The sequence below is a fragment of the Agelaius phoeniceus genome, chromosome 12 (assembly GCF_051311805.1).
Source record: "Agelaius phoeniceus isolate bAgePho1 chromosome 12, bAgePho1.hap1, whole genome shotgun sequence".
NCBI lineage: Eukaryota > Metazoa > Chordata > Aves > Passeriformes > Icteridae > Agelaius > Agelaius phoeniceus.
In genome coordinates, this window is record NC_135276.1 from 10433292 (window position 1) to 10445000 (window position 11709).

Consider the following 11709-nt stretch of genomic DNA (forward strand, 5'->3'; position numbering starts at 1 on the left):
ATAAGCTTGACCTCCTTTTGTAAAATGGTCTCCTTAAGCTTTGCAAACCTGCCCAGTACATTTTGGACTCTTTCCTATCTTAAATAAGGAACCAAATAAGAACTCCCTCAGACTCTGATATGAGTGAAGAGGGCTTATGAGATCTATTGCACCCATTCCAATATGGAAGCAGGAGAAATCTCAGAGGACAGGGATAAACATTTGAACTGAAAGGGAAAGAGAGTATCACCTTAAACAGCCACACCCAGCACTACAAAAATTGTCTGGGCAGCACTCAGGCACTGTTCAGTGCTAGGAGCCAAAATAAGTTCAGCTGACTGAAGGAGCTCAGGTTGGTTCATGTGTATCAGCTCTGTGCTCTGGTGTTTGGGGCTCCCCACAGCTGAGCTAACAGGTGATTTAACAGCACAGCCAGCCCCTTCCCAGCAGCAGCTCTGACACAAGGGGCTGGGACCACTCAGTGCTCAGCCTAGACAAGGAAATAGACACATAAACCTCTGAAATCTGTTCTGTCCCTCTCCACATAATTTCTTTCTATGAATCCTCTAACCACCAAAACACAGGGTTCATATGAATGCTCATTTAGTACCAAACACTATTATCCACTCAGTTGTTGTACATATGAAACAAATATTGGCTTCACTTTGTATTAACTGACATTTTAAAATCCTGATGAAAGTAAAGCAACTCAGAATTATTCACTGCTAAAAAAAGCTTATTTTCAAAACAGGCAGTGCTTTGAAAAAAATTCTTATCATTCATCCAATTAGTCTCACTGCCTTCGCTTTGGAATAATTTTTAATAAAAAAGATGAGGAAAAAGAAAGAAAGTAGTGATGAGTGGGGTTAAATCCATCATAGTGTGCCAGACCACTCCATTTTTTGCTTTCCATATTCAATTCTAAATAGTTCTCATGTTGCACCACCTGATGCCAGGTGCTTCAGGGCTTCTGCTACACCCACCTGACACTGTGATGCTGCATTTTTAAGACCTTTAAATAATGAAAATAGACCTTTGCACTTCAGCACTGTGCTGGCCAAGAGAGCTGTCTGTACAGATGATGTGAATGTCTGCTAACATGGAGAGACTTCTTACTTTTGAAATGAAATGACACCAGAAGTTTCAGGGCTGATCTTTGCAGAGAGAATCTTCCTTATCAGCAGAGGTGAGCAGGTATAACATGGGCATGGACACGTTTTTGGCACCCATCTAACCTGACTTTAAAGCTCCTTCCAGAAGTGACAGTAACTTCTGAAAGCTGAGGATAGCTTGCAGCTTGGGTTAACTAATTAACTGCCATGAAAAGAGGGATGGCATCACTTTACTGTGCAGTGGGTGCTCTCACAGGTGTACTGCATGCTCTGAGGCGTTGGCCTTGCTCTCCACACAGAGCCTTGCACTGAGTGACTGCAACCCTCACGGGCATGTTCCTCACCAGCTCCTGCAGTGCTAGACACACTTGAGCAATGAAGACATTTCCTATTTCCTGCTCTCCTTTTTTCACTCTTTTTTTGGTCTCCTTCCCACATCATTGAGAAATTTTGCCTCTTAAGAAATGTACCTTGTGGATTCAAAAATACATGTGTAAATTAAAACAGAAGATAAAATGGAAACTGAAGAGATTTGTGGTAGGACAAAACAGTAATGTGATTTAAGCCAGAAATGTCATTTTAATCACTACCATTCCTACACCTGTAAAGTATTTCAGTCACTCAATGTGGTTCAGGGCATCCTGGTATCCCATGTCCCTGGAACAAGCCCTTCCCAGGAAGGAATCACAATGCACTCACCATCTTCCAGGCATCTCCTAATGTCAAAGTGACACAGGAACTTGCTCAGGGTAACCATTCCAATATTAACTGTAACCTGGATGTAAAACCCAGAAAAATCAAATCAGAAGATCATCAACATGGCTGTCAGTAACTCTGTTCTCAGCTGAAGCTCCATACTTTCCAATTATTCCTGTTCTCTCCTATTAAGATTTGTATTTCCAAGCCTCTACTCCTCAAGGTTTTGTCTAGAGATACATATTTATATAACAGCCTGTGTTGTAGGTGAAATTTTTAAGTCATTATATTTCAGCTTGGCAGTTAACAGACATATTGCTTCCAAGCTTGTATAAATAACTGCACCTACTTATTTGCAAAACATTATTTTAACTTAACTCATATGCATAAGAGAAGGAAAACAAATTTTAAAAAGTTACTTTAATCAGTAAAAAAACCAAACAAACCCCAATCAAAGAGGAACAAACCTGGAGAACTACAGAACACTGACAGGGAAACAAACCTGCAGAGCTATGGAGCACTGGCAAGGAGACAGCAAAAAAAAAAAAAAAAAAAAAAAAGAACTGCCGTGCTACAAAGTCACACCTTCTGCTGCCAAGTAAAACTGGCCTCACGCAAAGACACAGCCAGGTAAATTGTGACTTCAGGACTTTCAGAAGCCGGAAGCACGCCCAAATAAATGGCCAAAACAAGCAGCAGCCCTTGCATTTTGATGGACGGCAAATATTCTTCACAAAGCAGGAACAAACTGAGGCATTTGTTACCTGCTACAACTGGGAGGGCTTGCAACCCGTCCCTAAGTCTCAAACCAAAGCCCAGCCTAGGAAGAAACACTGAAATTCAACAGACTTTTCCTTGAGAAAAGGCTTTAGGCTTTGGCCGTCATCAGCACACGAAATGAACCGGGCAATTTGCTGTTCCTCTCCCTTCTCCCGCTTGCCTGGCCAATACAGAAACCTCATTGCTGCCCTCCCCATGTGCTGCCCTGATTGTCTCTCCACTCCTCCGGGATCGCGGGTCCTTTTGGCCAGCCCTTCCCTCCGCCTGCCCCGCTGCATCTGCCCGGTGTGCCCGCGGGGGTGAAGCCCTGGAAGGGGCAGCCCTGGAATGGAACCGAGCCCCTTGGCGCTGCTCCGCCGCCGGCCCCGCTCGGGGCAGCCCCGCAGGCCCCGGGCCGGGCTGGCAGCGCTGCCCGGCGGGAGGGGCCGTGCCCGGCCAGCTCGGTCCTGCCGCTCCGCCGCGGGCTCCGTCCGAGCCGGGAAGTTTCGCACGCCATTAGCCCAATTTTTAAATAAATCACGTCTGTTTCTGGGTGAAGAAAATTACTCTGGATGATTAAATGATTGCGTTGAACGATCGCTGGCGCTTAAGAGAAAGAAAAAGAGAATACCAACCCACCCCACTGTGCTTTATTTTAATAGATGATAAAATTGTGATGGGCGAGACGAGAGGGAGGGGAAAAAAGGGTGCGGAGGCAAAGAAAACTTTGTTGCTAATGAGAAAAATGAGGCCGCGAAAACAAAACCGTAAAGAAAAAAAAAATTCTACTCTTGAATAAGGATTAATTCAGTGTCTGTGAATAAGAAACGCTGCTCTGGGTAATTGCAGCGAGGTAGCGCGGCTCCCAGCTGCGAGGCGATGCGGGCACCTTTGTGCGCTTGCCAGGACAGCTCTGGGGAGAGGTAACTTCCCTCGGTCCCCACGGTCTTGTGTCGAGTAACGGGAAATTTAAAATTCCGCGTTTCCAGAGCGAGTTATCCCCCCCCCACCCCTTCCCCTCGCAGGAGGCCGGCCGGGCGCTCCGCCTGACGGGGCGGGGAGCCCCGAGCCGCCCCGGCCCCGCACCCCGCGGGCACAGGGACGGTGCTCCCGGCTGCTGCAGCGGGCTGGCCCCAGCCCGGATCGGGGCTGGCAGGAGAAGGGGAACGGGAGGCTCCCGAGCAGCTCGGGGACAACGGCCCGGCACCTTCCGCGCAGCGGGCGGCGCAGCCCGGGCACCCATGGCTCAGCCCGGCAGAGCCTGGGACCTCTCCCTCAGGCCGGGCATCCATCCCTCGGCTCGGCACAGCCCGGGCACCCGGCCCTCAGCCCGGCAGAGCCCGGGACCTCTCCCTCAGGCCGGCACAGAGCGATGGAGGCACGGGCCGCTCCTCCGGCCAGCACCCACCTCTGCCGACGGCAGCGCGGAGCGGAGCAGATCACGGCGGGGCAGCGCTCCGGCTCACCGGGAACCCCGCCCGGCCGGGCTCAGGGCCGAGCGGCTGTCCCGGGGAGCCGCAGCCGCCAGCACCGCAGGGAAACGCTTCGGAAGGGCCGGGGGACAGAAGGGTCCGTCACCCCCGGCAGTGCGGGGCTGGGGCAGCGCATCCCCTCAGGCAGCCGCCCCTCGCTGAGCGCGCAGGGTCCCCTCACGGAGCGGGCCGGGGGGACTCCCCAAGGTACGAGAAAGAAAATCGCTCCTTTTTTAATTTTTTTTTTTTTTCTGGTATTGTTGGTTTGTTTTTTAGGCCCCGGTTGTGCCAAGCACGTACGTTACCCACCGGCGGCAGCGTCCGGGTGCCCGGGACGGTTCGCGAGTGCGGGGCCCGCCTGCCCCGGGCGCGGCTTCCCTCGGAACATGAAGACTCCGCTTCCCCGTGGGAAGAGGCTCCGAGGGCTGAAGTTAAAGGCACTCATGAAACTCAAGCCGCGGAGAGGAAACCCTCCCGGAGCGCCGGGGGCTGCTAACCCTTCCCTGGCAACTTTTCTGTTGCACAAATCTCGACTCAGTTTAAAAGGAGAATTAGTTAGTATTTCATTGATAAAATCATCAAAATCCTTTTAATTTACCTTTTTCTGAGACCAAAAGGTGACTTAAAATTCTTAAATATTCACATTGACAAGCCAGCTGGCTCTAGCGTACAACTTACATGTTAACAAAAATGCATATCATGTACCAGGTGAATCATCACATTCGAACAGGAAAAGTCCTAAAGACATGAAGTCCAAGAGGTATCCAGACTACAGCGTTAATATGCAGGATTCATAATCATAGGAAGGGGAAAAGTCCTCAAGAAAAGTATTTCTCACCCCAGCTCTTCAGTTGTAAATCCTCTCTAATGCCCGATTTGCAACTCAGGCTACGAGAAGAGCTAAGTGATCACTTCTTGTTTAAAAGGTGGGCAACTCCCCCGACAGTGATCCTGAAAAATAATCCTGTAACACAAAACACCTGAATTTTTGAATTGATTAAAAAAAAAAGTCACATGGACACAAAATTGGCTATGCCTGTTGGTGGTTTTGAAGGCATAATTTGAAGGCAGCCAATCTGATTTATTTTTCATAAGTTGAAATGTAAAGAGATGAAATTCTACTGGGTGAAAATATTGGACTGAATTATGTTTGACAAACTCCCATTGAGGTTAATGATCATGGCAGGTTTTTAAGGGAAGCCAAATCATGTGCAAGGCCAAAGCAATTAGGTTTTGTTTGGTATGGTTTTTTACAATCAAGTTATAAACCCCACATAGTATATGGAGGCTTGCAAGTGGACATCTTAACACAGGTATAGCAGCGTAAGCATGCCACAAACATACAATCTCATAAAATAAAATTAATATCAAATATAAAGCATTTGAACCAAATCAAGCCTTAAACGTAATAAATTATTTCCTTCAAAGGAAACTTACCTAGGCTCAATAAGGTCTTTGCTAGCAGCATTTTTTTTAATAAACAAATTAAAAATGCCAAAATATCTACAATTTTATGAGAAGGAGGAGTTGAATAGTTAAGGAGAAATTTCTCACTATTAGAGGGTATGAAAAATATACTAGCAATTAATATGCAATACATATATGTATACCCATACTTACAGATATAAACACGCACATACAACCTGGACAGTTCATGTTAACCAAGGGAAAGGCTAAATAATACAAAGCGATTGCTAAATACAAGTACACTTTAAAAACACAGAGACAGCGAATTTTTTATCTGTTGCAAAAATGTATTTGATTACTCGAGTAAAATTACAGTATCTCTGCTGTTAGTAAGTATTAAATGTTAAAGAAACTGGACCTCTTTTCCTTTCAACTTTCCGAGAAAGTGCATGTAACAGTCCAAGGTTCCCCCTGTCCCCCCCAATGCCTAATACAAAATAAACAAACACTATACTTGTTCCCTTGGTCAAGGAGTAGGGCTTGGTCTTGTAAGGAACGTATGTACATTTTAATGAAAGTGATGTCTTATTGTATATACAGGAGCATCTACAGTTGTCCACGGAAGTTGTTCAAGATGCCATACTTAGCAGCATTGTGAAAGTCCAGCACATTTTCTATAATGAATATACCTACAAGGCAAAATGTTACGTCTCAGTTTCAACTACCAAAACAACACTTCAGTATCTTCTCTAATAATCCGCGTGCTTATTACTGTACAGAAATGTATTAACATTTAAGACGACTCAAGTAAAAAGCACAATACAAATAACAGTTCAAAACAGAAAATGTTAAACCTACAAAAATTAAAGCAGTTTTAATTTTATAATAAAAATCAAAAACTGAGCTGTGTAAAGGACCCACACTGTTCAGTCTATATTCTCTCAGTCTTTTTCTTAATTCTGTCTGGAAAAATTAGACAATGTGTTTGCTGATAAAGTTTCCAGCAGGATCAAAGTGTACATTTATATACAGATTTTTATTAGAGATCTAATGCATCACTGAGGCATCGCATCAATACCAGAGTTCGTGTTAAACTGGATATAGAAAATAAGTTAATGCCAGAATAAGATCACCTAGCAGAACAGACTTGCAACTGCCATAAATGTTACAGCAAGTTTACAGCACTCTAGTCGATTAGTATTTAGTTCAAAATACGGGAGACCAAAGTTAATGCTTGCATTTGTTTGCAAAGCAAGGTTATATCACTAATAAATAAGCTCTCTTAGAACTCTAGAAGTAGAACATGGTACAAAACAAAGTCTTTGTAATGTTGTAGCCTGCAGCTTGAAAAAAGCAACCCTAGGTTGCACTATTTGCAGGAATGTTATTTACGGAGTTCTTTTTCCTAATTTGTTACAATTTCTTTGTTGTCCTCCACGAAACGCGTGAAACGGAAGTTAGTCCCATTTTCATTGCTTGCCATTTTCTCCAGACCAGCTAGAGGTGCGTTGGGTTCTGAATTCTGGAGCTTCTCCAGGCTTCCTGTCAAGCCACTGATGGGAGAGCTGCCACCGTTGCCCAGGCCCCCCGGTGCTGGAGGGATGCCCCCATTCTGGATGACCGAGATCTCGTTGGTCTTCATGGCCAAGCCATTGGAGAGTGCAGCTGCATACTGGTTCCAGAAGCTGGACGGGTCTCCATTCCCTGACCGTGCAGCCAAATCCTTCTGAAACATTTCTGGGAACTTCACAGGATTGCCTCCTAGGAATGTCATGGGGCCATCTACAGAAAGTCGTCTGCCTCGTCTTGCAGGAGTACTGTTCCACATGTGAGTGCCCATGTGAACCTGGAAAGAAAGAAAGGAAGAAACAAACAAAAAAAAAATAGAGGTTGACAGGAATTTCAAACTTATTTTGATCAGAGAGAAGGCAGGAGTCCATGAACATGTCCAGTCTTGTTACACAATGAATGGCATTAAAGATAGAGGATACAGGGCTCTGGAATAATACACTACTTCTAGGTTAGCCCATCACCATTACCCAGAATAACCTGTTCTCCTGCTGAACAATGCATTGCTTCTTACTCTTTTTTTTTATTACATGTATTTAGTTTATAATGACTTTGCATTATTCTGTCAATTGCTGCTTTCAGGGCTAGAATTGCTATGTCCACTTTCATTGCAATGGTAAGTATTGTATTTGACACCCTTTACCCTATAAACGTCCTTTTCAGACAGGCAGAAAGTATCCTTTACTGATTGCTCATCGGAGGGCCTCGTGCATAGACAGAATGGCCTGAAAGTAATTATTCATCTCACATTACTGGCAGCAACCTCTAGAGAAATACTCTGTCAACAGAAAAATGTACACAGTAAAGTGCTCAACTGATGTTCTAAAACTTGAGTATATTTGCTTTTTCAAACATATATCAGTAGGAAATGTTAGTTATATAATCAATTAAAGTAATGCCTATTATTTCCAGAATTATGTTAATAGTTTTTTTAAACACTCATCTTACACGATAGTTATGAAAAACATCACATTCAAGAGCCTTTCACTTTTTGAAGAGGTGTGTGAGTTACAAAATGCATTTCTCTGTTAATTAATACTCCTTACCATCATTTGGCTGTTCTGTTTCACACTCTGCATAGACAGGCCTTGCTGGTAGATGAATTTTAATTAAATCAGAACAGCTCATGCCTCAGACTTGCTACCAACACGAGCACTCAACAAGAGGCCATCCAGGTCTATTAGAGTTGACTAAACACACTGTCACAGCATAAACACTCAAGGTACCACTGCTGCAACATTAATATAAGGTGTCAAAAATCAAAAAACCCCAGCAAGGAGAAAATGAAACCGAAGGACAGTAAGAGGAAAAAAGTACCTTCAGATTGCCTTTTGTTGTGAATGCTCTTCCACATATAGTGCAGGCAAAAGGTTTCTCACCAGTGTGTGTCCTTTCGTGGATCTGCAGAGCACTGGAAGAAGAAAACGTTTTCCCACACGTGTTGCAGTAGTGCTGTTTTGGAGTTCTTCTGGGGAGAGCAGGGAGCAGCACAGGGGACGTGGCAGAGGACAGTGGCCCTGAAGCAACTAGACCAGAGGAGGCTTCTTTGCTGTCCTGAGGAGAGCCATGCACAAAGCCGTTCACCTCAGTCTTTATGAGCGATGACAGAGTGTTCGCGGGCATCACCGAAGAGTTCTGATTGGGGCCGATGCTGGAGTTGGGCTCAAAAAGCTGTGATGGTAGATCTCGCATTTGATGTGTCAACATATGCTGCTTCAAATTACCCTTTGTGGAAAAGCCACGATTGCAAACTGTGCAAATAAATGGTCTCTCTTTGGTATGACTTCTGTAATGAATGTCCAAGGCACTCTGACAAGCAAATGTTTTGCCACAAATGTCACATGCAGTGTTTTTAAATTTACCTCTATCTCTGAAAGGAAAGAGCATACTCAGGGACTCTTCTTTAATCATTTTATCAGTGTTACTAGACGTCAAGTCCAAAGCACCACTGTTAGCCGGGGTTGGAGACAAACCGTTGGCAAACTCGCTTGGTAAAGCTCTTAATGGTTTCTCTTCAATACTTGGTGACTTGTGGTAATCATTAGTGCTGTTGGATGGGGACAAGGCCTGCATGGAAGAGGTAGACTCTGAGACAGCAGGGCTTCCAGCACTTTGGCTTTCCATATCGCCACCGACAGACGACGAATCGTTAGTTAAAACATCCCCTTCCACTGACCCATTTTCTACTGACTTCAGGCTTGCCTGAAGTTGTTCGGCAAGGCCTGCATTGATCATCTTCATCTGATTTTCCAGAGCAGCAATACTTGACATTTCCAGGGGCAGAGGGGAAGAAGACAAGCTGTCTTGTGATGCATCCACAGATTTAGGTGTATCTGGCACGCTGCTGTCAGGACAGTCTTCCATATTCTCATCTGAGAAGTTGTCTATATCATCAAAATTCTTATCATCAAAAGATCCCGTATCTGATTCCATTGACTCAGGATAGTTTTCTGTCACCGGGGTGTTGGGGATCTGCCCTCCCATGTGCATTCGGATATGCTGCTGTAGCACAACAGCGTTGGTGAATTTTTTCTGGCAGATTGGGCAAGAATGTTGCACTCTCAGCGGGGGCATGGCACGATGGACACTGTAGTGAGTCTTTAAGTTGCCCTTAGTAGTGAAAGCACGACCACAGATTTTACATTTGAATGGCCTCTCTCCAGTATGGGTGCGATAATGCATTTTCAGTGCGCTCTGGCAACTGAGAACTCGATGGCAAATGATGCACTCGTTAGGATCAGTTGCCTTTTTGTCAATGTTTTCTACAAGCTGCTGCAATTTTGATGTTTCAGATGCTGGCGTTGAATCCAATAGTCCTCCAAATGGAAACTTTGCCTTAAATTGCTCTGACATGAGAGGCATCAGTGGGTTTGTAAAAGTGGCGACACCGCTGGAGCCCGAGTCTGCTGCCGGGGAGCTCACGGAGCTGCTCATGTTGTTGATGGTGCTTGAGTTTTGAGGGTTTTCTTCCGTTTTGCCATTTGAGGTAGGCAACGCACCAGCCTCTACCTCATCAGAAAGTCCATTGGAAATTTTTGATGTGGGGTCAGCTGTTCCCGAGTCACTCTTGACAGAGCAGGGAGGGCTAGCAGAAGGATGGCTAATGGGAATCGGCTGAGGCTCCTCAGTTTTGATGAATGGGGTCAAGCTTGGAATTGTTGGTGGGAGTGGCAGGCCAACAGAAGTTGTTAGGGTGGAGAGGACTGGCTTGCTGTCCAGCCAGCTCGTGACAGGTTTCTCTGGTGGTATAGACATCCCATAAGGAATACCCGTGCTTGTAGGAATATTGTCCAAATGCTCTGGCACTGGGTACGGATTCATTTGAATATGGGGGTATTTTTCTTTGTGACGCTGAAAGTGGACTTTTAAGTTTCCCTTTGTGGAGAACCTGTTTCCACATATGTTGCATTTGAATGGCCTCTCGCCAGTGTGAGAACGCAAATGAATCTGCAAGGCACTGTCACTCCCAAACACTTTAGCACAGAACCTGCATTTATGCTTAAAGAATGCCTCATCTGAATTACTTTTTGCTTCAAATGCCGTTACATTTGGTGGCTTGCTTTTTCTTTGCTGTGCCAAGGCAGTCAAGGAGTTTAAATCCTCTGCAGGTGTTCCAATATTGGACAAGGGACTGGAGAAAACAGAGTTACTAGGGGTGGGCTGAGGTAGAAGTGGATTAGATGCAGGACTTAATAAACTGCTTATTGCAAAAGCTGGTGAAGATGATGCTGATACTGGTGGGTTGGTGAGCTGTGAGCCACCAAGAGTTGAAGCCACTTTTTCTGAGGACGGTGTTGTAACTGCTGCTGCCAATATGTTAATATTTGGAGAAGAGCCACTATTGGATGGAATTAGAGTGTTGCCAGGGTTGCTCTGAGGTAGCTGTATAGGGGGTAGCTGTTTCACACCACTGATGCTGGCAGATTGACTAGCAAGGCTTTGTGCTAATCCAGCTGCTGCAGCCAGCTGCTGGGATAAATGGGAACTTAATGTGGACAAGGGGTTGGCAGATGTTCGTAAAGTACCTTGAGAAGGGCTAGAAGATGTTGGCATGTCTGTATTTTGGGTAGCCAACAATAATATTTGGTGACGAATTTGTTCGATCAGTTGCAGCTGATGGATCTGCTGCTGCTGCAATGCCAACAGTTGCTCCATCAGGGCAGGGACAGCGAGTTTAGTGCTCGATGCCCCGTTACATCTTGCCTCCTGTGAGAACTGTGCTACTGCCACTTTAGTACTCTGAAGGTTTTCAATTATTACATTACTATTTATCACTGAAAAGTTGCCTAGTGTTGTCAGATCCCCTATGTGAGGTAGAGAGGTTGTTACAGCTGAGGTACCCATTGTGGAGCTGTTACTGCTTGTAATACTATTGATGACACTCTTGGAACTGCTACTGCTATTGTTAATGCTGGAAGCCTCCACATCCATGGATTCTTCCCTGTCAAGTTTGTTATGCTCTGAAAGGTCACTGCAGTCTACTTGATCTGTGTTATTAACTGTGTCATTCATCTGTTCATCAGGATTATCAGAAGGGGAACTAGGAGGGAAGGTTTCAGAAGGAGAAGCTGGATTTTCATTCACAATTAAAACTAATTGATTTTTAGTACAATTCTTCTTGTGTTGCAGGAGATCTGATAATTCAAAGAACTCAGCACAGCACCTGCCACAGACATGGGCGTCCTTGTTCTTAGTGGTTCGATTTGCTTGACCCT

The 11709-nt window shown here is 45.1% G+C and overlaps 1 protein-coding gene and 1 long non-coding RNA gene across 7 annotated transcripts in view; both read right to left on the reverse strand.

The window, feature by feature from the left end:
• The window catches only part of LOC143695097 (uncharacterized), a 182362-nt gene extending 180502 nt beyond the window's left edge, over nt 1-1860 (reverse strand). Inside the window, exon 1 of the long non-coding RNA XR_013184014.1 lies at nt 1791-1860. This is a non-coding gene — a long non-coding RNA (uncharacterized LOC143695097). The remainder of the gene's footprint in view (nt 1-1790) is intronic.
• A 2728-nt stretch (nt 1861-4588) lies between these two features.
• Nucleotides 4589-11709, reverse strand: part of SALL1 (spalt like transcription factor 1) — a 17875-nt gene continuing 10754 nt past the window's right edge. For all 6 annotated transcript variants that reach the window (XM_077184894.1, XM_054640975.2, XM_077184896.1 and 3 more), the window contains 2 exons: nt 8312-11709; nt 4589-7271 (listed from right to left, as the gene is read on the reverse strand). The exon at nt 8312-11709 is cut by the window's right edge and continues 12 nt beyond it. In XM_077184894.1, coding sequence (XP_077041009.1) covers nt 6831-7271; nt 8312-11709 — 3839 coding nt within the window. In that variant the 3' untranslated portion in view covers nt 4589-6830. The remainder of the gene's footprint in view (nt 7272-8311) is intronic.